This window comes from Emys orbicularis, chromosome 3 (genome assembly GCF_028017835.1).
Source record: "Emys orbicularis isolate rEmyOrb1 chromosome 3, rEmyOrb1.hap1, whole genome shotgun sequence".
Classification (NCBI taxonomy): domain Eukaryota; kingdom Metazoa; phylum Chordata; order Testudines; family Emydidae; genus Emys; species Emys orbicularis.
The window spans coordinates 41624294-41651634 of NC_088685.1; the positions used below are offsets into that span (position 1 = coordinate 41624294).

Here is a 27341-nt window from a genome sequence, read left to right on the forward strand (position 1 = left end):
AGGGGAGGACTGAAGGGCACTGACAGAGCAGTGTATGACCCGACTGTAACAACAGAGGGTTCTTTCCAACAAGGCTTTGGAGCGGAGCGCGGAGCAGCTCCGGAGCAGTGGAGCGCAGGTTTTTGCCTGGAGCTGGAGCGGAGCCGGAGCACAGCTCCAAAGTCCTGCTTTCCAAAGTGTACTTCCTTCTCCCCCCACATTTCCAAAGATGCTGGAAACTTCCACTCTCATTTCTACCTACTCTGCTCACACTTGCCTCAGAGCCAGATGCCTCCCTCTCCATTTAATTCTAATTCTCTTGTCACCCCTGGGCATTTCTGACATCCACCCCTTAAGAAAACAACTTCTTCTCTTGACTTCCTTTCCTATGGCTTGACCCCATTTTCCCTGCCCTTTGCTCCCTGTTCTCACCACCTACTGCATGAGGTGGGCATGCGTCTTTGCCTCTAGTAACTTGTGTAACTCTCTCAAATCTGCCACGGTCTATCCCTTCCCTGACATGCTTCCCTTCTGCCCATCCCCCCCATGCTTAGCCTTCTAGTTGACTCTTACCAAAGTGCTTGAGATACTCTTGCCCTGGTCTTTTTTTTTTTTTTTTTTTAGTTGTTACAGTTAATTTAGAACTCAACGTCTATGAATACATCAAATTATTTCTTATTGTACAGTACCTTGTATTTGTGAACACTGACAAAATAAGTAAAGTATTTAATGCCACTTTTGCTTCATTCATCGCTAAAAAGGTTAATTGTGGCCAGATGCTTCACACAATTAATATTAACAAGGGGGAAAGAACAGAGGGCAGAATCGGGAAGGTACAAGTTAAATAATATTTAGATGTACCCAGTTGAAAAGGCCTGATAAAATTTTCCCTACAGTACTTTAAAAAAATCCAAAGTAATCTCTGAACCAATTATCTTCCAGAATTCACGGAGGATGGGTTAGGTTCCAGAGAACTGGAGAAGGGCAAACATAGTACCTATCTTTAAAAAGGGGAACAAAGAGGATAGACCTGTCAGCCTCATTTTGATACCTGGAAAGATACTGGAACAAATTGTTTAATAATTTGTTTGTGAGCACCTAGAGTATAACAAGATGATAAGTAATAGCCAATATGGATTTGTCAAGAACAAATCATGCCAAACCAAACTAATTTCTTCTTTGACAGGGTAACAAGACTAGAAGATGGGGGGAGGAAGGGTGAGAGAAGCAGTAGACATGATATATCTTGACTTTAGTATGGCTTTTGACATAGTCTCACATGACATTCTCATAAGCAAACTAAGGAAATATGGTCCAGATGAAATTACTATAAGGTGGGTGCACAACTGATTGTAAAACAATACTCAGAGTAGTTATCAATGGTTTGCTGTCAAACTGGGAAGACACATGAAGTCAGATCCTGCAGAGGTCTGTCCTGGGTGATGGAGTGGAAGTACACTTATAATATTTGTGGATCACACCACTCTGGGAGGGGTTGCAAGCACTTTGGAGGACAGAATTAAAAGTCAAAATTACCTTGATAAACTGGAGAATTGGCCTAAAATCAGTAGGATAAAATTCAATAAAGGCAAGTGCAAAATACTACACTTAGATAGGAAAATCAAATGCACAAAACCAGATTGGGAATAACTGGCTGGGCAAGCAGCACTGCAGAAAAGGATCTGGGGATTATAGTGAATCACAAATTGAATATGAGTCAACAATGCAATGCTGTTGTGAAAAAGGGAAATGTAATTCTGGGGATGTATTATCAGGACAGTCATATGTAAGACATGGGAGGTAATTGTCCCACTTTACTGTGCACTGGTAAGGCCTCATGGAGTATTATGTCCAATTCTGGGCACCACACTTTAAGAAAGATGTGGACAAATTTGAGAGAGTCCAGAATAGAGTAACAAAAGTAGGAGGTTGGAAAACATGACTTATGAGGAAAGATTGAAAGAACTGGGCATGTTTAGTCTAAAGGAAAGAAGGCTGGGGGTGAGATAAGTCTTCACATATGTAAAAGGTTGTAAAGAGGACAGTGATCAATTGTTCTCCATGTCCACCAATGATAGAACAAGAATTGGCTTTGTTTGCAGCAAGGGAGACTTAAGCTGTATATTAGGATTTAGGCTGTATATTAGGAAAAACTTTCTAAGTATAAGGATAGTTAAGCTTAAGCACTGGAACAGGCTACTTAGGGAGGTTGTGGAATCCCCATCATTAGACGTTTTAAAGAAGAGATTAGACAAGCATCTGTCAGGGATGGTCTATGTATACTTGGTCCTGCCTCAGTGCAGGGGGGTGGACTAGATGACCTCTTGAGTTTCCTCCCATCCCTACATTGCTGTGATTATATGACTGAATTTTATCTGCCATCATGTGGCCCATTTTTCTAGCTTTCCGAGGTCCCTCTGATGTTGTCCATGTCTTTTCTGGCCTTGACTAACCTAAATAATTTTATGTCATTTGCAAATTTTGCTACTTGAATGCACACCTCCTCTTCAGGATCATTAATAATAAAATCTTATGTTGCCCCACTGTTTATCTTTTGCCATGCTACAAATTGGCCATTTATTTCTATTCTTTGTCTTCTCTTTCTTAACTCATCTTTAATCCATCACAGTGCTTTACCTTCCACTCCATGATTTAGTTTCCTTAATAGTCATGTGGGGGACTTTGCCAAAGGCTTTTTGAAAGTCCAGATAACCTATATTGACTTGTTCTCCCTTTAATTACTATTTTGCTGACATGTTAGAAGAATTTGAATAGAACTGCAATAGAGTAGATAGTAATGTAATCACAAGGTGATCTATTATCCTTGCCATACTCCACCTCACTCCAAACCCTCCTTGCAGTTTATTACCCATTGCATCACTGCTAAATGCAGACTGTAAATGTGGTGGGGCAGGTTCCCTTGTCCTTTTTGTCTCTGTTCGGAGTTTAGTCACTTTAAAAATAACAGAATAATCTGAATTTCAATCTCATCTACAAACCATTGTTTTCTCCCTTACCTTTGCCCCTGCATTTTTCTCTCCCTTGGCTGTTATTTAACTTTGGTAAAGCATTTTGAAATACACCTCTACCCTGATACAACGCTGTCCTCGGGAGCCAAAAAATCTTACCACGTTATAGGTGAAACCGCGTTATATCGAACTTGCTTTGATCCGCCAGAGTGCGCAGCCCCGTCCCCCCGGAGCACTGCTTTACCGTGTTATATCCGAATTCGTGTTATATCGGGGTAGAGGTGTACTTTTGTATCGAAGACACTAATGTTATGTTGTATCATCATTATAGGAACTGCAGACAAGCCGTTTGAGGTGCACTGGCAAAGTTGTGTGGGGCTGAGGACTGGGGCAGCAGATGGAGCTGCAGGTCAGGAATAAGGTGCTTTGACAGAGCTGTGTTGTAGAAAGGTCTGCACCATTTTTGCCTGGCTTTAGGGAGCATTGTTTGTCCTGCTCTTACATAGGGTGACCAGATGTCCCGATTTTTATAGGGACAGTCCCAATTTTTGGGTCTCTTTCTTATATAGGCTCCTATTACCCCCCTCATCCCTGTCCCGATTTTTCACACTTGCTGTCTGGTGACCCTACCCTTACATGAGAATCAAACTTCGGCCCAATCATCTGAAGAGAAAGCTAAATCTAGAGTAAAAAAAGACAAACATACGTGGTAGGAATTGAGCTGTGTTAGAGTCATACAATTAAGGTGGATTTTCTTCTCTCTTGAGGAGTGTTTGTCAATGAGGATATAATGGAGCCAAAGAACCAATGCCAAGTACTCTGCTGTGCTTGTGAGTGACAGGGCTGGATTCCAGAGAGAAGTTGGACTCTCAGGTAGAGCACTATTAACCTCTAAGAGCATGTTCCACAGGGCAAATTCAAGCCCAAGAAATCTTGCCCTCTGATTCTGCTGCTTGACTCCTTTGCTCAGGAATGTGCTCCCTGAAAGATAGGCCATTACTTCCTTATACGTCAGGTGAACTTTGAACTGTTTGTTCAATGTTGGAAGGGAATTAAACTAACATATAGCCAAGTCCACGTTGGAGGGTTTATGATGTTTAATGTTTATACAATACAGATAACACAATATCATTAAAATCAGCTGTAGGTCATAAACCAGCTATAGACAATAAACTATCAACAACTTGTTCCTAGTGCTGGTGGTTATTAGTCCCCAGTGATGGCAGCTGACAATATTGACTGCAAATCCTTTTTAAAAGAAGCCAACCCTGAAGAAATCCACTTGCCTCCACTTGAGCACTATGGCAGAACAATGTTTGTAAATACCATAGGAGTAGAACTGTATGGAGGACAGAAATTCGGTTTCGTGGAGGATTTCAAGATTTTGAAATATGGCTTTATTCTCCATCAGAATGAAAACCCAAAACTTAGAAATTCTCCCTGAAGGAAAACTCAGAAAGAAATCATTTTGGGTTGATCAGAATGTTTTGTTTGGACAAGATTGAAAAGTTTTGGTTTTGACTTTTAAAATGCTTTGTTGTATTATAGTATATAAAGTAAAAAAATTCAAAATCAAAAAGTTGTTTCAAAACAAAAAATATCAAAATGTTTCATTCAGAAAATGTCAAAACGGGACACTCTGACATTGCTGGAACTCGGTTTCCGTCCAAAAATAAATTCTGGTGAAATTGGGTAAATTGGACAAAGCATTTAGATTCAAGGAACTGCGCATTCTGACAAAATATGGTTCCATAGCTGTTTCTCCAACACCTCTACATTGGAACTTAGCCTCAGGATGGCAGGAGCTTCACTCCAAAACCCTGCATGCACTGGTATTGAATGGGATAAAGCTTCTGGCTAGTGACTTGTTGCATGATGTCTTGAGGATTAGAAGAGCTAGCCTGCATCAGCAGCATCAAGGCAGTGGGGCAGCCATCACACAAGGGATTCCAGCTCTGTTGTATGGTGTCCCAGATTGCACTGCATTAGGATGTCACAATTTGGAGTAAGGAAAGTGGAAGCTCAAATGCCACAGGTTTGCTGTTGCAGAGCAGAGCCAAGACAGAGTTATTGTTATGACTGGGCAGCCCTTCCTATACTGATGTTCTTCCATCAACATAAATAAAGGAATCCATCCAACCTACATTAAGCCACATTCATGCTTTGTTTTTTATCCTTTCTTCTTTCACACATGAGACAGACAAAGGATGTTTTCCTGGCACTTGTGCTGAGTTCAGTCTGATATTCATGGACTTGCCTCAAGAGAAGTTCTGTTTCCTTCAGCAGTGGGAAGCCAGAGTCTGCTCTAAACAGGCCTTCCCTCCCCAATCTATTATTCAGAGTGGGATGGGGGAGGTTCTCTTGGCCTAATCTTCCTATCTATTTAACTTTTCTCTTTTGGGGTAGGGCCTGGACTAGGAGAATCTGCCCTCCTAATTCCCTTTCTTTGTGCTCCCCTTCTGCACAGTCAGGAGGTAGCCTAGTCCAGGAGAGGCTGCAACCTCTAGCTTATCTCCTTCAGTAAATTCCAATTCAATAATACTTTTTGTCATGATACCTATGATGAATGTGACAAATATGTAAGAGCCAACCCTCTGAGAGCTCTGTTAGAGGTAGATACAGTATCTCAAGCATCTGCCAAGATGAGGCTTCAGTGTATTTGGATTTCCGTGTGACTTCGTGTCATTATTGCCCATACCTGATTCAGTTTGCTACATAGTGTAATGCTGTCTCTCTCTGTTTCTTCACTTATTCCTCATGGCTTTTAATTTAAGAGCCTTTTAAATTTCCTGACAGTTTGAAACATCTTTCTTGCACTGGGTATTAGAGTAGCAGATGTGTGTGTGTGCCTCAGTTTTTCTTATCTCACTTTGTTTGCAGTCATTATTGTCTTGAGTTATGCCTTGTATCTTCCACTTTCCACTCCTAGTTTATGGTCTCTGATATTGTATTTGGTGAAAGTCTGTCTTATGTCACCATAGCATAATATGCAGAAGTATCTACTAGTGTGATCATTCTGCGTAAGGCTCTCCTGTGCAGGGGTAGTCAATTTTTTTTGTCAAGGTCCAAATTTCTTGGTCAAGGTATAGTCAAGGGCCAGACTCCAGAGAAAATAATAAAAAAAATTAACAACAATAATGATGATGATAATAATAAGTAAATAAAAAAAAAACATTTTGAGGTCCATGCAAAAGCATCTGGTGGTCCAGATTTGGCCTGCGGTCCGCCTATTGACTATCTCTGGTCTACTGTGTTTAAGTGTTAGAGTATCTTGAGCATCAGTTGGCTTTGGATGAGGTTATTTGCGCCTACTGATCAGGAGCTTAGAAGTGCCCAGACTTAAGAGTAATGTACAGTACAACTTTTTTTTGTAAAAATTTAATTGAAAAATCAAAATTTGGAAAAATTCAGCTCTAGGGTCTACAGTGTTTTTTCTCCCAACCACCCTATTGACAGTTCTTTCATTAATTGTAGAGAAGATAAAAGTAATCCAGGATTTTGGGGGATATAAAACTTGCTTTAGTTGTTACCAAACACTTCAGCAATTTTTTTGGCAGGGAAGCTTAACTGTGTAGTGAATTACTATTCAAGAATAGACTTTAAGGTCCATTATGGTATGTGTTTCCATATTACTGTTATCTTACTGTTTATTTATATATAATATATGTATACACATACACACACAAAGTTACTATGTGAAAGTCAAAATACTTCACTAAAATTAATTTCCCACCTCAACACAAGCATGGTGTTTAGAAAAAATGATTCTCCTTTTTTGTTTACTTCATAGGGGCATATCATGCAGACATACATTGTTGAGGATAATGATGACACTTTGTAATTAGATTGCTCCAACCCCATCCAACCCCACCCCTGAAAATCTCCAGTACAATAGCACTTTCCTCAATATTGTAGTGATAGCCTAAAACAACTAATGTTGTGATCCTACTCAGATAATCTCTGCTACAATGAACACCTCATTGAAAGCTTTGCTTAACTGTAGCAATGGTCAGTCGTATACTGTATTTCTGTGGCACGTAGTAAATGGAAAAAACATATTCTCATCGGTTTTTGCTGCAAGAGATCATGTTCCCTTAGAGTGCAAAAGCTTGTTACTGGCCTTCCTCAAAATAATATATATGAGTGGAAGAAAAGGGAAGTTGATAGTAATGAGAAACTAGGAATTGTAAAACATTGATAAAGGAAGCAAATGGACACAGCGATATCTGTGGCCGGTAGAGTTAAAAACAATAAGAAGGATTAGAAATAAAAAGAATCTTAACAATGGTATTCATAGAATATTACGGTTGGAAGAGACCTCAGGAGGTCATCTAGCCCACTCCCCTGCTCAAAGCAGGACCAACACCAACTAAATCATCCCAGCCAGGGCTTTGTCAAGCCAGGCCTTTAAAAACCCCTAAGGGTGGAGATTCCACCACCTCCCTCGGTAACCCATTCCAGTGCTTCACCACCCTCCTAGTGAAATAGTGTTTCCTAATATCCAACCTAGACCTCCCCCACAGCAACTTGAGACCATTGCTCCTTGTTCTGTCATCTGCCACCACTGAGAACAGCCTACCTCCATCCTCTTTGGAATCCCCCTTCAGGTAATTGAAGGCTGCTATCAAATCTCCCCTCACTCTTCTCTTCTGCAGACTAAACAAGCCCAGTTCCCTCAGCCTTTCCTCATAAGTCATGTGCCTCAGCCCCCTAATCATTTTTGTTGCTTTCTGCTGGACTCTCTCCAGTTTGTCCACATCCCTTCTGTAGTGGGGGGCCCAAAACTGGACGCAATACTCCAGGTGTGGCCTCACCAGTGCCGAATAGAGGGGAATAATCACTTTCCTCGATCTGCTGGCAATGCTGCTACTAATGCAGCCCAATATGCTGTTGGCCTTCCTGGCAACAAGAGCACACTGCTGTCTCATATCCAGCTTCTCATCCACTGTAATCCCCAGGTCCTTTTATGCAGAACTGCTGCTTAGCCAGTTGGTCCCCAGCCTGTAGCGGTGCATGGGATTCTTCCTTCTTAAGTGCAGGACTCTGCACTTGTCCTTGTTGAACCTCATCAGATTTTTTTTTGGCCTAATCCTCCAATTTGTCTAGGTCACTCTGGAGCCTATCCCTATCCTCCCCTCCCCTCCCCCCAGTTTAGTGTCGCCTGCGAACTTGCTGAGGGTGCAATTCATCCCATCATCCAGATCATTAATAAAGATGTTTAACAAAACCGGCCCCAGGCCCGACCCCTGGGAAACTCCGCTTGATACCGGCTGCCAACTAGACACTGAGCCGTTGATCACTACCCATTGAGCGCGACAATCTAGCCAGCTTTCTATCTTGGTCTATTACTATATGGAAATCATAGAATTATCAATAATAATGCAGAAAAGGCTGAAAGAGTCAATAAATATCTCTTCTGTATTTGGGGGGGGAAACAGATTATGTAATCATATATGAGATCACTCTCTTTCCATTCCACTAGTATCTCAGCAGGATGTTAAACAGCAGCTACCAAAGTTAGACATTTTTAAATCAGCAAGTCTGGTAACTTGTCCCAAGAGTTTTAAAAGAGCAGGCTGAGGAGCTTACTGGACCTTAAAGTTGCTTTCACTAAGTCTTGGAACACCAGGGAAGTTCCAGAAGACAGGAAGGAAGCTAATGTTGTGCTAATGTTTAAAATAGGATGACCCGGGTAATTATAAGCCTGTCAGTATGACATTGATCCCAGTCAAGATAATGAGGTGGCTGATATGAGACTCAGTTAAGGAAATAAAGGAGAATAATATAATTCATGCCAATCAGCATGGGTTTATGAAAAAACAGATTCTGTCAAACTAACTTGTTACCTTTTTTTTGATGATCTTACAAGCTTGGTTGATAAAGGAAATAGTGTGTTAATTGTAATATACTTCAAGTTCTGTAAGTCATTTGATTTGGTACCGCATGATATTGTGATTAAAAAAGCTAGAACGATATAAAATTAACTTGGCACACATTAAATGGATTAAAAACTGACTAACTCATTGGTGTCACAATGTAGTTTTAAATGGAGAATCATCTTTAAATGGTGTGGTGTTAAGGATGTTGAGATTGGTTCTTTACTCTATGCTGCTTAACATTTTTATTAATGACCTGGAAGAAAACATTAAATCATCATTGATGAAGTTTGCAGATGACTCAAATTGTGGGAGTGGCAAATAATGAAGATGACAGGTACCCTACATAGAGCAATCTGGATCACTTGGTAAGCTGGGTGCAATAAAACAATGTGTTTTAATATGGCTATAAGTAAATGCCTACATCTAGGAACAAAGAATGTAGGCCATGCATTCAGGACAGGGGACTCTATCCTGGGAAGGGAGCGACTCTGAAAAAGATTTTGGGTCATGGTGGATAATCAGCTGAACATGAACTCCCAGTGCAATGGCTAATGCAATCATTGGATCCATAAATGGGTATCTCAAATAGGAGTAGAGAAGTTATTTTACCTCTCTATTTAGCATTGGTACAACCACTGCTGGAATACTGTTTCCAGTTCCGATATCCACAATTCAAGAAAGATGTTGATAAATTGGAGAGATTTCAAAGAAAAGCCACAAGAAAGATTAAAGGATTAGAAAACATACTTTATAGCAATAGACCGAAGAAGCTCAATCTATGTAGCTTAACAAAGAGAACGAGAAGGGGTGACTTGATTACAGTTTATAAGTACCTACATGGGGAACAAATATTTAATAATGGGCTCTTCAGTCTAACAGAGAAAGGTATGACCTCATTCTAATGGCCGGAAGTTGAAACTAGACAAATTCAGACTGGATATAAGCTATACATTTTTAACAGTGAGAGTGAGTAATCATTGAAGCAATTTCCCAAGAGTCATGAGGTGTTCTCCATCACAAACAATTTTGAAATCAAGATTGGATGCTCTATGAATTACTTTGGGAATTTCTATGGGCTGTGTTACACAGGAGGGCAAACTAGATGATCACAGTGGTCCTTTCTGGCCTTGGAATCTGAGAACCTTGATATACTGCAGTGGTTTCCAGACTGTTTTCCATCAGCCAGTGGTGATCTATGCACACACAATAGCAGTTTGAAGAAAGGTGTTTGATCATATAGTGCTGGCTCCTCATTAGTTCCTCCTCCTAAATTACACTTTTTAAGGTTTTAAATATGTCCGTAATATGAATTTCCTATGGAAGCTATTATATATTTGAAACAAGGATACTACACAATTATGAAAATGAGAGAGGAGGTGCTGAACATGACAATTTCTCTGCTAAGGTCCCTGACATAATATTCTCTTTAAATTGTGAATTTCCAATTGGCAGAGTGAGGTGCAAGCCCTCTATAGTTAAATACTTATCATTAGCCGGTTCTTTAGTTAAATGTGTGTTTATTTCAGCATCTTAACTGATGATGATGAAGAAATATACAGAACTGAAGATTGTGAATTTGCAGCCAAGAAAAGGAAAAAAGACCATTTTCGGAATAACACAAAATCACAATGTAAGACTAGATTGCTTTTAGTTCTAGTTTGGACGATGTTTCATAACTTTGAAGTATTTAAATATTTCTCTTAAGCTTACTCATAAGGGCATAATTCACTAATCCTTATTAGTACTGCTTTTACAAAAATTCAGTATTAATAATGCATACATAAATGATACAGCTTTTCTAAACTACTCTATCATTAATCAGTGAGCATAAGATCTTGATGATCCTATGAAATTATATTTGTGAATTGTGAAATCACTTTAATAATCAGTCTACTGATGCTGCTTTTATTTTCTTTTTCTGGGGGAATTTTACTTTAAACTGAGGTTCTTCTGAATATGTAAGCTTACTTTTTAGTTACTGCCTTTATAAGCATGTGCTAATCTTATATGTAATTTTAATTCAACTTGTCAGTAGTGAAATAGCTCTTGGAAAAATGAATTTTTATTGATTTTTTCCCCCCCCCTTTACTTTTAATCACAGCATCTAGGGTACTTGATGATTTAAAAAAGAAAAACTGGGGGATACAGTGATCCACAATCCTTGAAGACACAGAGCATGGAGGGACAGAAAGGGGCATACAGAACACTGGAGAGGGGGCACAAATTGTTTGGGGTTGAGGGGACAACACAGGGGAACCCTGGGGCAAAGACCATTCCTGGGGAGACAGCAGAGTATGTGCACAGAATGAGGGTGGGGCCCTGTGTAAAATATGAGATCATGTAATTAAAACTGTATCCTAATATATACTCACAAGAGGGCAGAATATAGGTTGCTGGTGCAGCCTAAAATCTGGAGTTTCCTTACTTTTGAATGCTTGGCTTTGCAACCTAAATAATTTTTTTTGTTTAGTTTTTTTGTATGTGTAATTTACTGCATGGTATAAACTTTTTGTAAGTGCCTAAGTCACTTAGGTACTTTTGGAACTGTTTATCCATCAGCTGTTTCAAACTTTTGTAAGTAGCCTTCATCTTAATATCTTAAAAAAACCTCTCATTTGCAGAGTTTTATCAAGAATGATACATTTGTGTAACTTATGTAATAAATATTACCCAATGTGCTGAAAGTTAAAATTGTTACATTAATTTATTTGTTTTTAGGTTTTTATCGTGAAAAATGGATCTATGTTCACAAAGAAAGCACCAGAGAAGTAAGTGCCCTAGCTGTCTTGCAGTCCTTATTTACTGCCTGATTACATGTGGTGTTTAAGTACACATCTTAAGCCTTATCTTCACTGCATGTTAACCTCATGATCAACCCTGGGTCATCGTCCCCCCCCCTGGCCCTCCCAACACCATATTCGTTCAGACAGTCTTACAGTGGGGCAGCCATCACACTCTGAACAATAGGGCAGACCACAAGATGGCTTTTAACACGTTGCTACCACAAGGTAAACATAGTTAAAACAAGGGTATCTGTAGCTGCTCAACAATTGAGATACCATGGTCCTTCAATTAATTCCCATAAGCCCATTGGGTACATATTCATGTGTTCTATCTTGCCATCTCCCTGAGCCCTGACCAGAAATGGTCTACCTTCACTTCCCTCTACTCAAGAAAGTGCATAGTCCCACCCTGCTTGCAGTTTCCCCAGCTATCCTATCCCCAGTGTTTGAAACAGCAGAACAGTGGCCCCTAAGAAGCATGTGTATTGGTATGCAGCCTCCTGGCCTTACAAACGCACCAAAATCTTGGTGCAGCTTTGGACTGAAGTAAACCCACATCTTTAACTGTACAAAGAGCAATTTTAAACTGTACAAAAAGTGTATCTGAGGAGCTGCAGGCTGATCACAGGATTGAGCAGACCAAACAGCAGTGCAGAGAGAGAATAAAGGGGCTCGAGGTGAGCTATTGGAAGACCAGGAAAAAGAATAAGAAGTGTTGTAGTGCCCCAGCAACATGTTCATTTTGCAATGAAATGGACTGTGTTCTGAGCAGCCCTGTGAGGAGCACGTAGACCCATTTCAGCCTGGACTCATTTGTGGAGCTAGGAGGCATGTGGGTTCAGAATTTAGATGTCCATGGAGATGTGACCTAGCCCAGCCAGCAAGGAGAGGGCGAGGCAGAGGAGGATGGCTCTAGCCTGGTCCACAAGTTTGTCTCCGATTCACAAGAGCTGTTCCCTTAAACATCCCAGGAAGAGCACAGTGTGTTAGAGGGTATCCACACTGAAGAAGTAGGGGAGCAGTCGGCATCTTATCTGATTGCCAACAGATCTGCAGCAGTCTGAAGTTGGCAGTTTACACGGGGCAATAGAAACGCACTTCTAAACCATTATTCGTTCTCACATCTGGGTGCTCTGTCTCTTAAGCGCCAGGGAAGCACCTTACTCAGTTCCATGAATGTGTGTTTCTTCATGTGAAAGTTCTGGGGTCATGGCTAGTCATCCCATGTTTCCGTCATAATGTGCTTGTGTTCCTACCCAGAAGCAGTGGTCTGTGAAAGTTCTAGCCTCATGGCTAAGGCTACATTTTCGTCATGGGTATTTTTAGTAAGTCATGGACGGTGCTGACCCTGTTACAGTAGTCCAGCACTAGAGAAGTCATGGTGTTGGGAGGGAGGGGGCCAGGCCATGCGATGCTGGGAGGGAGGGGGCCAGGCCACGCGATGCTGGGAGGGGAAGGTTAGTGGGGCTGGCAGGCTCCCTACCCGGCTCCACGTGTCCGTGCAGCTCCTAGGCAGTGGAGGGGACACGGGGATCAGCGCACTGCTCCCACCACAAGCACTGGCTGCGCAGCTCGCAGCCAATGGGAGCTGCGGGGGCAGGTCCTGTGGGTGCGGGCAGCACGCGGAGCCCCCTGATCTCTCCGCCTAGGAGCTGCAGGGCCATGCCAGTGGGAGCTGGGGAGCCCCGAACCCACCCCCACCCTCTGCCCCTAAGCCTGAACCCCCTCCCACACACCCAAACTGCTGCTGCTGGCTGCTGCAGAAGTTACAGAAAGTCATGGAATCCATGACCTCCATGACAGCCTCACAGCTTACTCATGACTAGTCATCCCATGTTTCCATCATCATGTGTTCCCACCAGCATGTGCCTGTGCTCCTACCCGGAAGTAGGGGTTATCTGCCATTTAAAAACAGCATAGTCTCAGTCCATGCGTCCATGTCCACTTAGCCCTGTTCAATTGCTTTGATGCTACTTCTGGCTGCAAGCTGCTACCTCAATCTCCTCTAGCCCCAAAACAGCCTCTGAAGTCCCTGCCCACATCTCCTAACAGCTAGTGCAGAGACACAAAAACAAAGCATCACATCAATAAAAAGGAGTAGTTCTTGGCCCTGGTGATTAGGGAGCCAAACGGCACACTACTACATCAGCTTGGTTACTGCCAGTAAGTGAATTTTGTGGGCCTAGACTATTTCCTCCCACAATCCCAAGAGCGAACAGACAAGTTGTCCTACAGCACCCTGCAAATGTAAGCACAGAGTGACACAATTAATCTTAAGGTACAAGTCAAGATAACTGTATTGCTTGTCACTGCCACATACAATGCCAGTACAGACATAGGATGTGACAGCAGTGTACTGATATCTACAACAATTGTGTAGTAGTGGGGTAGGCGACCAGGCACTTACAAGCACATGTTTACTTACCCCATGGTTCCTGATGAAATTGTGCGCCACTGCAAATGCAGAATTTGTGCAGAATTAATGTTCCTTGTGGAATTTTATTTTTCATGCAGAATTTGTGATTTCCACCAAATTGTTTCCATTTTCCAGTTTTGCGTGTTTCAGTTGTACTAGTTATGTATAAACGTAACGTCTTTGCACGCACATGAGCCTGAACCTGCCGCCTCCACTCCCACTTATCACTGTACCTCTCCAGCAGTCCTGCCCACGCCTGGCACAGGGCACGCATACCACCTTCAGAGACGAAAGGGTGTTGGCTGGTGAACCATGTACATGACCCAGCCCATACAAACACACACACGTGCGCACTCACCCCAACATACACTCTACCCGGGTTCTCCATTTCCCCATGCTAACCACCATTATCCTACAACTAAACTACCACTAACTCACCAACCCCCCTCCTGCTACAGTGGCATAACCATAAAACCTTACAATACACACACAAGTTCGAACTTGGACAGGACATGACAGACAGACACAAAACAGTCCTTAAGGATGCTAGCACCCTCTTATGCCAGGTCGTTACAGTACGTTTGTATAATGACTTTGTTTAAATGAAATATTTAATTTCACTGAAATAGATAACAGCCAACAAAGATACATCAAGTTCTGTAATAATATGCCTAGTAAGGAATCCATTTGTCAAAAAATATTTCCTGAATCTTTTTTGTCGTCTCTGTTGTTACAGACATACTTGCTAACAGGTCTTTTGAAATAAATTACCAAAATAATTTGAAACTGGTGTGATTAAATTGTTATTTTGACAAATAAAATATGCAGAATTTTGCAGAATTTTAAAATATTGTGCACAGAATTTTTTATTTTTGGTGCAGAATTGTCCCAGGAGTATTCACCTGTAATGAAGATAAGGCCTTACTAATGTGTGGCATCACTTAGATACCTTTTAGTTCAAAATGGAGCAGTTGTAGTTTCCTCATCTCTCTAAGAAATCAAATGAATGCTTGGCCTAGATTCAGGAAAGTATCCCTGTTCCATAAGGGTGCTTAGGTTTATGTTTACCTTTAAGTACATGCTTAAGTGCGTTCTTGAATCAGAACATTAGTGATGATTAACTGAACCAGTTTTTTCTTTGTTTGCTCTAAAAGTATGTTTTCTTCTTTTTCAAGAGACATGGCTATTGCACGTTGGGAGAAGCTTTTAATCGCTTAGATTTTTCAAGTGCAATTCAGGACATCAGAAGGTTCAATTATGTGGTCAAAGTAAGCTGTTTATATTATATATTTCATAAATGTTTTGCTGGTTTGTCTGGTATAATTATACACTGGCAGTTTGCAACTACATAAATAAGCTGTTTGCATAAAAATATGCATTTAAAAATATATATATAAAAATCCAAGTTCTGGAGTAAACTTTGATTTTGTGTGTGTTGAAAACTGATTTATTATACTGTGAAACTCCTCAGACTGCAGAAGGAAGAAAATAGGCCAATAACTCTTTTCTGATGACTTTTCAGAGAAACATTGGTGGTAACTTCAGTAGTTACTTTTTTGCATTATAAATTTTTTTTTCATAAAACAGCAAATTAAGATCCCACTATTAATATTCTGCAAAATAAACTATAATACATCATGTTTGTTTAACTTATTTTCACAATTGCAATTTTAATAATGCATTATGAATTAGTACATTTTCTGTAGCATATTTTTTTCTGAAAACAATGAAGTGGTAGTGCTATGAGTAGGGTTGCCAGGTGTCTGGTTGTTGACAGGAATGTCCAGTGCTGACCAGACGCTAAAAGTCCACTTGACCGCAGTAACTGGTCTCTGCCACTGGGGGGGGAGAGGAAGAGGAGCTGCTCTGGCTGGAGCCACATGGAGGAGCTTAGGGTGACCAGACAGCAAGTGTGAAGAATCGGGACAGGGGGTGGGGGGTAATAGGCGCCTATAGAAGGAAAAAGCCCCAAATATCAGGACTGTCCCTATCTGATCACCCTAGATCAGGCCTGCACAACATACGGCCCGCGGGCCGCATGCGGCCTGCGGGGGCTCACTGTGCGGCCCGCGGGGGCAGGGCCAGCTCTAGGCACCAGCAAAACAAGCTGGTGCTTGGGGCCGCACATTTTTAGGGGCGGCATGGCCGGCGCCAGAATGCCGCCCCTAAAAATGTGCCCCGGCCGCCCTAGCTCACCTCCGCTGCCGCTCGCGCGCCGCTACTCGCCCTCCCTCCCAGGCTCTCAAGCCTGGGAGGGAGGGGGAACAGCGGCGCGCGAATCAGCTGTTTCGCGCGCCGCGGCCGCTCGGGGTCTCCCCCTCCCTCTCAGGCTCTCAAATCTGGGAGGGAGGGGGAGATCCCGAGCGGCCGCGGCGCGCGAAACCGGCCCCCCCGCCCCAAGCGGGACACGGGCAGGGAGCCCTCGCGCGCTGCCGCCCCCCCCCCCCCGCCCCAAGCGGGACACGGGGATGGAGCCCTCGCGCACTGCCGCGCCTCCACCCCCCCCCCCGCCCCAAGCGGGATACGGAGCCCGCACGCGGCGCCGCACCCCCCAGGCCTCAAGCAGGACACGGAGCCCTTGCGCGCCGCTGTCCCTCCCCACTGCCCCAAGCGGGACACGGGCACGGAGCCCTCGCCGCCCCCCCACCTCCCAGCGGGACACGGGGCTCAGCCACCGCCCCTGTCCTGAGCGCTTTTTGGCCCACCCTCCCCCCCCCCCGCCCGGGACTCCTGCCCCATCCAACCCCTTCCCTGTCCCGACTGCCCTCCGCCGCCCCATCCAACTCCTCTTCTGATTCCCTATCCAACCACCCCTTCTCCCTGTCCCCTGACCACCCTTGGAACCCCTGCCCCTGACTGCCTCCCACCGCCCCATCCAACCCCTGCTCCTTCCTGACTGCCCCCCGGGACCCTTGCCCCCATTCAATCCCCCTGTTCCCTGCCATCTGACCGCCCCGACCCCTATCCACCCCCCCACCACCCTCCTGAACTCCCCTGCCCTCTATCCAACACCCCCTCCCTGCTCCCTTACCGCGCTGCCTGGAGGTGGCTGGAGGCGCTACAGCCGCGCCGCTCGGCTGGAGCCAGGCCATGCCGCCACCGTGCAATGCCTGGAGCACCGGGTCAGTCAGAGCTTGCAGCCCCCCCGCTTCCCGCGAATCAGCTGTTCGCGCAGGAAGCCTGGGAGGGCTGAGAAGCAAGCGGCGGCTTCGCGCTCAGGCCCAGGGAGGCGGAGCAGAGGTGAGCTGGGGCGGGGAGCGGTTCCCCTCCACGCCCCTCCCCCCGGGTTACCTGCTGTGGCGCGGGCGGCTCCCCGCACCCCAGCTCACCTCCGCTCCGTCTCCGCCTCCCTGGGCTTGAGCGCGAAGCTACCGCTTGTCTGCCCTCCCAGGCTTCCCGCGCGAACAGCTGATTCGCGGGAAGCGGGGGGGGGACAGGGAGAAGCGGGGCAGAGTGTTCAGAGGCGGAGGCGGAGCGGAGGTGAGCTGGGGCCGGGGAGCGAGGCGGAGAGCTGGAGCACCCCCGCCCCCAGCTACGGTCCTGGTCACTTCAACTTACCGGTTGTTAAATTTAGAAGCCCTTTTAGAACCAGTTGTCCCACGCAGGACAACTGGTTCTAAAAGGGCTTCTAAATTTAACAACTGGTTCCAGCGAACCGGTGCGAACCGGCTCCCGCTCACCACTGGAGACTCCCCTTGCCGCTCTCACCCTAGGAGCCAGAGACCTCCCAGCAGGGCTGGTAAGTGCGGCCAGGGAAGGGGGAAGGGTGTGGTGGAGTGAGTGTCTGGGAGATGTGCGGGGGGTGCTGGGCTGTGAGGGTGTGGAGGGCGCTGGGCAGTGGGGGAGGTTTGTGTGTGTCAGGGCACTGGGGGTCCATGTGGGGCATTGTTTAGTTGTGGTGGTGGGGCTGTGGGGAAGGGCACTGGGAGGGAGGGAGGAGAAATCTGTGTGTATTGGGAAACTAGCGAGTGGGGGGTTCTATGTGGGGTGCTGATGTGTATTAAGAGTTACCAGCTGGATTGAGGACTGATAGATCTGGACAGAGTTTATATTGAATGGGCAAATGAAAAAGATCGCAGGGAAAAACAGTAAGGTTAGTTTAGCCGTCTTTGACATTTCGACCAATAAGGAAATTAAAATGCATGTGTAATTACATATCTTATTCTTGGCTGATAATCATTTATTGATATTTTTTAGGAAAATTTTCAATTTAAAACACAAACTTTTGTTTTTCTTTTTTTACTTATGATGTCTATCTGAAAACCCATATAAATTGACACAAATTGCAAATTAAAACTTTTTAAATGTATAAGCATTTTACTCACTTGGGCGCATTTGCCTCATGGCACACAAATTTGAACTCTGCTTCAAAAATTTGCACAGAAGAAATTTTTCTTTTATCTTAATTATACTATCTTAGGAGCCCGCTATAACATAGTACCAAGGTTCAATACAAAGTCATATAAAAGTTATACAAAAATGCATAATGCAGAGATTTATCTACAACTGCATTGATTGACTGCTGTGTGCAGTAATATAGTGACCCCTGGACCTACAGGCTTCCACACACCATCAGTGCCTTGCTAGTGTGCCATGCGCCGTGAGATATCTCTTCTCTTTGTGTGTGACTGTGAGTGTTTCCCTTGTGTGTGAATTTATTCAACAAAATCTTGAGCTTCATAATGGATACCATGAGTGAAAAGAAAAAGAGAAAAATAGAATCAGAGCACAGAGTTTTCAACCCTGAATGGACGAATAAATACTTATATACTATTTCCAAAGACAAAATACTGTGCCTCGTGTGTCGCAAAACGTTAGCCGTTCCGAAAGAATACAACCTTCGGTGGCACTTTGAAACTAAGCATCCCAATCTCGCCAAATTGAGCCCAAATGAAAAAATAATTAAAGCAGCCAGTTTAGCGAAAAACCTTAATAGAGAACAGCAAATTTTCAAGAAAGTGAGCACTGAGAACGATACAGTTACTAAAGTAAGCTTTAAAATTTCTAAGGAAATTGCTGCTGCTGGGAAATGCTTGACAGAAGGCGAGTTATTAAAAAAGTGTATGTTGATTGCTGTATCTGAGTTATGTCCAGAAAAGAGGGGAATATTTGAGAATGTCAGTCTATCACGCATGACTGTACGGAGAAGAATAGCTGACATTTCTACCAATTTAAGTGATCAGTTAAAGCAGAGAGTCAGTGAATTCTGCTTTTACTCCCTAGCTATGGATGAAAGCACCGATTTAAAAGACACCGCCCAACTTCTTATTTTTATTAGAGGTATTGATAAAAACTTTGAAATTACTGAAGAACTTGCTGGCATGTGCTCCATGACGGGTCGCACAACCGGAAAAGAAATCTCCAGTGAAGTGATAAAGTGCACGAATGATAAGTCGGGATTAGATTTCACAAACTTGGTGGCCATTTGTACTGATGGTGCTCCAGCTATGTGCCAAAAAAAGTTGGAGCAGTTATTCTTCTTGAAGAATTTATCGGGAGAGAAATAACCAAACATCACTGCATTATGCATCAGCAGGTTTTGTGTAGCAAAGTCTTAAAATTTGAGCATGTAATGTCAGTGGTAGTTTCCATTGTAAACTACATCCATTCTAGAGGACTAAAACATAGGACATTTCGAGCCTTTCTTGAAGGGGTAGACACCGAGTGCAATGACTTAATCTACCATACAGAAGTGAGGTGGTTGAGTCGAGGAAGAGTGCTCCAGCGTTTTGTTGCTTTGGAAGAGGAGGTAGCAAAATTCCTAGAAAATGGGCCAATAAAATTCCCAGAGCTTGAAAATGAGTCCTGGAATCAAGATCTCTTTTTCTTTTGTGATATTACAGCACACCTGAATGATCTCAACATTCAACTTCAGGGAAAAAATCAACTTATTTAAAATGTGTGCAGCAGTGAAAGCTTTCAAAATGAAATTGAAACTTTTCAGAAGTCAGCTGTCAAAAGGTGAAATGTGTCACTTTCCCACTTGTGCACAGCGTATCCCTCAGCACAAACACGCCGAGTTAGGAGAAAAATACGCAAAGCACATCATTCTTTTGATTGAAGAATTTGACAGAAGACTTACTTTGTCTAAAGAAGAAGACGTCCAGTTGAAGCTGATTGAAGATCCCTTTTCTTTGGATCCAGAGGAAGTGCCACTAGATTTGCAGTTGGAGGTTATTGAACTTCAGTGTTCAGCAGTTTACTGAAATAAGCACAGAGAAAGCTGCTTGCGGGACTTCTACAAAAGTCTGGACAATGAAGTTGCACTGAAAATGTTCAGCATTTTTGGATGCACTTACATATGTGAACAAACATTTTCCATCATGAACATGAATAAAAACAAGCAACGTTCTTCTCTGACTGACGACCATTTGGAAGACATTATGAAAATATCCACTTCAAATATGACCCCCAAATGTGACAAGCTTGTTGCCGAAAAGAGATGTAATATTTCTCATTAAATTTGCAAGGTAATTATGAAAAGTACAAATGTTTTCTTTCAACTGAACAGATGTTTTTAATTTTTCCATGATTAATAAAAAAAAATAAAATTTAAAAAATTGTTTGATTTCATTGAAAAATTCTTAATAAAGTATCACACACCCTCCCCCCCCCCCCCAAACCTTAGCTGTTTCGGCGGGGCGGTGCTGGGGAAGGAGGGTTTGTTTCCGCGGGGCTGGGCGGTGCTGGGGGGGGGGGGGGTGTTTCCGCGGGGCCAGGGGGTTTCGGCCCTCAGCTGTTTTCTTTGGAGTAATATGGCCCTCGCCGCTTTACGAGTTGTGCAGGCCTGCCCTAGATAGAGGAGCTTGCTCTCTGCTCAGCTGCTGATGCCTGACAGAGTGTTGGCTTGTTTCCGGACCAAGTTCCAAGAGGTAGGTCCCGCCACCCGGGGGGAGGGAGGGATCCTGTCCATCCCCCTTTCTGCCCCATCATTCCCTGATTGCCCCAACCCTAACCCCTCGCTATGGGGACTGACCCCGCCCCAGCTTCTTGCTCCTGGTATCGACCTCTGCTGTGCCCTGATTTTGCAGGTGGGCAGGTTCCATGTCAGCTCCTCCCAGCCTGACTGCAGGCAGCAGGTGAGTCCCGTGAGAGGGGGGAAGTGAGCAAAGTGGGGGGGGGTGGAGAGCGAGCGACTGAGGGAGGAGGATGAGGAGTGAGCATGGCCTCAAGAGAAGAAGCAGGATGGGGTGGGGCAAGGGTGTTTAGTTTTCTGTACTTAGAAAGTTGGCAACCCTAGCTATGGGTGTCATTACACCACTCTGTCAATCTTTGCTGCTCCACATGCTTTATAAGTGGCAGTTACTTAGTGAGAACTGGTATTCCCTTTCTACTATTATTATTTCCTCTAAAACTTTGGGAACAGCACCCAGATTTTAAAAAAATCTTCTAGCCTGTCCATCTTCCAAAAATGACTTTAATGAGAAGCTGTTCTTGCCATGTTTGTCTTCATCTATTTCACAAATGACACAACAAGGCAAAGTTTTTAAGAGAAACAATTTCTCAACACCTTTAGTGATTGCTTCTTGGAACAATTTGTCCTAGAGCATCCAACAAGAGAGGCTAGCCTTAACTTAGTTTTAAGCAACACACTGAATCTAGATTCAAAAGCCAAGGGGCAGGTAGTGTGCTATAAAGTGACAGTGACATTAAACTTGAGAAAATGAGGTTTTAGTCAAATGAGAAGGTTAGTCAAAAAGGCCCTGAAGTTAAAAATAAAGGAATTTAAATCCTTGGTGAATGCAGGGATGGTACTTAAACAGTAACAGTCTCAGAAAATGTTTACTGCGAGAAAGTGAAGAGTGTTTAAACGAATATGGCTAAATGACAGTGCTCAAGAGGCTACTTGAGCAAACAGAAATACTTCAAAACTTGGAAATCTGACCATAGTAAAACCAATAAACAGGTGCATAAATTACAGCAGCCAATAAGAGATGGAACTAGAAGGACCAAAATGGATTTAAAAGAGCAAACAGCTAAAGGTAAGAGGGTTTTGGTTGTTTTTTTTTAAGTGTATCAAAAGCAGGAAGCCTACAGAAGAATCAATGTGTCCACTAAATCATCAATAGTTGAAGGGGGCAATTAAGGATGATAAGGACATTTCTTTACATCAATCTTCACCACCAAGAATGCTGAAGAGCTTCTTAGCCAGGACCTGCTCTTTTCTTGTAATAAAGGTGATATATTCAGAGGTGTCAGAATAGGTGCTGGAGCAAATTTTTAATTTAAAAAGCAGTAAGTTACCAGACCCAAATGGTAAATCAAGAGTTCTGAAGAAGTCTAAGCAGAAGTAGCTGAGCTGTTAACAAAAACATGCAATAATTAAAAACAGCCACTGTTCAGAGGATTGGAGGGTAACAAGCTTTTTTTTTTAAAAAAAAAAAAACCTCTAGAGGTTGATCCAGTGAATTTACAGTCCAGTAAGCCTTACATATGTACCTCTCAGATTGGTTGAAACAATAATTTAGCAAAAGATTAACAAAGCACATGGCAGATCGTGATATAATAGTCTAGACAGCTGGGTCTCTGCAAACAACTAATCGAACATGTCAAAAGTAGTAAATAAAGGAGAACTAGTTGGCATTATAAGCAGTGCAACCAGATCTGCCTTAGTTAAGGTTACATAATTCTTCCTATTTATAGAACCTGTTTTCAGTGGCTTATAGCTTTTCCAAAATTTAACTGTATGCTGAAGGAGAGAGACAAACCTGGGACTGATTCAGGAGGGTTCAGGTTTGGTGGGTGGAACAGTGTCATCTACGCCCATTCCCCTCCAGAACCTGGAATGGAACCCAAGATTCCTTAGCATTACCATTCCTCTGTCAACAAATCTCTGTGAAAGCCCCTGGCAAAGTGTGCGTCCCAGTTTTTCCTCCAGTACTGGACTACTGTAGCGGGGTCAGCACTCGCCTCTCGTGCATGGCCCCTTTTTTGTCTGGCTGATAGTACCTGCAAACACTATTCTTTTCATGGGGCGGGGGGACCCACCTCTTGTGGATGGCCCCCTTTCTCTCGGTTAGGTATGAGCTGGCACCTGCCTCTCACGAGCACCGACCCCAGCTGCTAGTTCTCTCGGCTGGTCTTCGGCAGCTCAGCCCTCCGGCTGAGCCACACACGCTGTCCCCCCTTCCGGTGTATACAGTCCAAGTTCTTTCTCGGCCCTGGTATAGGGTCATAGATCTAAGGCTTCTTCTCAGAGGCACTGCCTCCTTCAACCACCCAGCTGGGGCCCATATCGGTATCCTCAGCTGGTGTCCTTTTCAGCAGTCTTCTCTGGGCTCAGTCTGCAACCAAACCAGCAGGGCCCATCTCAGTACCCTCGCTTGATCTGGCTAGGTCCTGGGCTCAGCCTGCCCACACTGACCTTTTTATGGTCCTGCTGCTACTCTATCCATCCAGCAAGGCACCTGGTCTTTGGCAGCCAATCCTGGCTCAGTTCTGCCTGGTGAGCTCTCTGCAGTGAGCTGCCCTTGTCTAACCAGCCAGGCACCCAGTCCTCCCTCATCAAGCTCCACACAGCAACTGAAGGCTTTGCTCTGCTGCTTGCCTTTTATCTGTCTCTTCTGGCCCTTTATTGGTTGCTCCAGCAGCCCCTGTGATTGGCCGCTCTTCTGCAGCCACTCTAGACTGCCTGGAGGACTTCTCACTGGTCTATTCTGGGACAGGGTGATGCAGGCCACGAGGCAGACTTGGGGTAGTGGTTCTTCCACTCAGTCTTTTCTCATGCCCCGTTAGTCAGGTTGTACTCGGCTTGGGCTACCTCTGCCTCCCTTCAGCCTCTGCTTCTGGCTCTACCCCATAAATAATTAAAATCTTGCCTGTTTTCCATGGCTGCCTCTGGTCGTCCTTTGACCTCTGCCTCTGGCCTCACACAATAAAACAGTTAAAAACTTGCAGTAAAACAGTTAAAAGCTTGCCCCAGTAAAACAGTTAATTCTGATCTGACCCTCTTTAGACAAGGTCGGTCTGAAGATCCCACTTCTGGTACCATAATGTAATGGAGTCAGCACCTGCCTCTTGTGTGTCCCGTCCCCCCCGCTTTTTTTTTTTTTTTTTTTTTTTTTTTTTTTTTTTTTTTGGCCGATAGTTCCTACAAACACAATTCTAGGCTGCCTGGAGGACTTCTTGCTGCTCTATTCTGGGACAGGGTGATGCAGGGCCGCGAGTCCTCCAGCAGGGGGCCTCTGGACCTAGTCCACCCTGCCACAACTACAGAGGAGGACATCCTACTACTATCGATTTACTCCATTAGCTCAAGTGTTAGAGGTCTGTGCTGTGAATCTGAAGGTTCCAACCCTGCTACTGACCCATGCTGGAATCAGTATGATGCAATGTGATATAATTTGTTTTTTCAGTTTTCTTTGTTAAAAATCTAGGAAACTATATACAAAAATATTACATTAAAAGTTGGCATAGTCAACCTTAATTGCAGCGTTTCTTAATCTGAATGCTTGGATTGTAACCTTAATATTTCTGATGTAGTTTTTGTATATAACCATTTCTTCAGATTTCCAAAAAGCAGTTGACAAGGTCCCAAACAAGAGGCTACTAAAGAAGTGAAGTAGTCACAGGGTGACAGGCAACATATTGCCATGGATTGAAAACTAGCTGGGAGACAGAAAGCTAAAAGAGTAAAATTAAATGGTTAATTTTCATCATGGCAAAAGGTTCCCAGCAGGGTATCTCAAGGTTCCATTCTAGGTTCTGTGATTAATGCATTTATTAATTATCTGGAAATGGCAGCAAGTAATGAGATAGTAGCATTTGCAAATGTTACTAATAGGGCTGTCAAGCGATTAATCGCGCAATTAAAAAAAGTAATTGCGCGATTAATTGCATTGTTAAACAGTAATAGAATACCATTTATTTAATATTTATGGATGTTTTCTACATTTTCGAGTATATTCATTTCAATTATAACACATAATACAAAGTGTACAGTGCTCACTTTATATTTGTTTTTGATTACAAATATTTGCACTGTAAAAAACAAAAGAGAGAGTATTTTTCAATTCACCTCATACAAGTACTGTAGTGCAATCTCTTTATCATGAAAGTTGAACTTACAAATGTAGACTTATGTACAAAAAAACTGCATTCAAAAAATAAAAGAATGTAAAACTTTAGAGCCTACAAATCCACTCAGTCCTATTTCTTGTTCAGCCAATCACTCAAACACGTTTGTTTACATTTGGAGGAGATAATGCTCCCCGCTTCTTGTTCACAATGTCACCTGAAAGTGAGAATAGGTGTTCGCATGGCACTGTTGTAGCCAGCGTCGCAAGATATTTACATGCCAGATGCACTAAAGAGTCATATGACCCTTCATGCTTCGACCACCATTCCAGAGGACAGTCATGCATGCTGATGATGAGTTCTGCTTGATAACAATCCAAAACAGTGCGGACTGACGCATGTTCATTTTCATCATCTGAGTCAGATGCCACCAGCAAAAGGTTAATTTTCTCTTTTGGTGGTTCAGTTTCTGCATCGGAGTGTTGCTCTTTTAAGACTTCTGAAAGCATGCTCCACACCTCATCCCTCTGATTTTGGAAGGCACTTCAGATTCTTAAACACTGGGTCGAGTGCTGTAACTATCTTTAGAAATCTCACATCGGTACCTTCTTTGCTTTTTGTCAAATCTGCAGCAAAAGTGTTCTTAAAATGAACAACATGTGCTGACTCATCATCCGACACTACTATAATATGAAATCTATGGTAGAATGCAGGTAAAATAGAGCCAGAGACGTACAATTCTCCCCCAAGGAGTTCAGTCACAAATTTAATTAACACATTATTTTAACAAGCGTCATCAGCATGGAAGCATGTCCTCTGGAATGGTGGCCGAAGGATGAAGGGGCATACGAATGTTTAGCATATCTGACACATAAATACTTTGCAATGCCAGCTACAAAAGTGCCATGCGAACGCCTGTTCTCACTTTCTGGTGACACTGTAAATAAGAAGTGGGTAGCATTATCTCCTGTAAATGTAAACAAACTTGTTTGTCTTAGTGATTGGCTGAATGAGAAGTAGGACTGAATGGACTTGTAGGCTCTAAAGTTTTTTGCTTTTGAGAGCAGTTATATAACCAAAAAAATCTACATTTGTAAGTTGCACTTTCACGATAAAGAGGTTGCACTACAGTACTTGTATGAGGTGAATTGAAAAATACTATTTCTTTTGTTTATCATTTTCACAGTGCAAATATTTGTAATCAAAAATAATAATATAAAGTGAGCACTGTACACTTTGTATTCTGTGTTGTAACTGAAATCAATATATTTGAAAATGTAGAAAAACATCCAAAAATATTTAATAAATTTCAATTGGTATTCTATTGTTTAACAATGTGATCAAAACTGTGATTAATCGTGATTAAAAAACTTAATCGCATGAGTTAACTTCAATTAATCAACAGCCCTAGTTACTTAGGTTAGGCAGGAATGGCAATATGATGGCATATACAATTAAATGTTGATGAATGCAAACTAATGCACGTTGGAGGGGAAAATTTAAATGTGTACACTTTAAAAGGTTCTAAATTAGCAGTATCAAATCAAGAAAGGGACATGGGTGTCGTTGTAGAGATCTCAAAGCTTGGATTTATAAGGATTGCAGTGGTGAATAATATGAAAAATATTAAAATGTCTCTATATAGAACAGGTGTGGCTTCCTCTGAAACACTGTGTGCAGTACTAGTCACCCCATCTCAGAAAGGATATTGCACAACTAGAGAGGGTTCAGAGAAAGATGTTAAGAACAATCAAGGGCATGGAAAAACTTTCATAGCAAGAGTGAGTGGAAAGATTGTGTTTGTTTACTCTAGAAAGGAGATGAGTAAGAGGGGTGTAACATCTGGGGGTTCAGCCCAGACCATTGAGAGGTTATGTCACTGCTTGCCATGGTCTTCTGCTATGGCTCACAGCCTGGATACCAATAGCCAGCAGAGAAGCATGTAGATAGTTCCCTGAGTCTGTATGCTGTACAGCCCTGGTGCAACCCCAGCAGCCCATGGTCTTCACCAGTCTTCATTACTACTTGCAGGGTGATTCCAGTGCACCCCCAGTCCCAAATTTCCCCACAACCATCTGCCCTGAAGTGTCCAGCCCTCTTCTGGCACACGCAGAGAAATAATAAGGTTCGATGCTCTTTTAAAGAGACCAAAGTACAGCTTATCACTTTAACTGGAGTTAAGAATCACTTAAATTCAAATACAGCACTAGGTTGGTTTAGCTTAAAAGTAAAACAAGTTCATTAACAAAAGGACATGGGTTAAGTGATACAAAGTAGAAGATATTGGAGGTAGGACAGG

The 27341-nt window shown here is 43.1% G+C and overlaps 1 protein-coding gene across 2 annotated transcripts in view; it reads left to right on the plus strand.

Annotated features, from left to right (window-relative positions):
* FBXO25 (F-box protein 25) overlaps positions 1–27341 on the plus strand; it is a 73822-nt gene that overhangs the window by 14442 nt on the left and 32039 nt on the right. Inside the window, exons 2-4 of one of the 2 annotated variants that reach the window (XM_065400978.1) lie at positions 10354–10457; positions 11546–11595; positions 15202–15294. In XM_065400978.1, the coding sequence (XP_065257050.1) occupies positions 10354–10457; positions 11546–11595; positions 15202–15294 (247 nt within the window). Of the gene's footprint in view, positions 1–10353; positions 10458–11545; positions 11596–15201; positions 15295–27341 lie in introns of those variants that run through there. The other variant, XM_065400979.1, reaches the window with a different exon arrangement.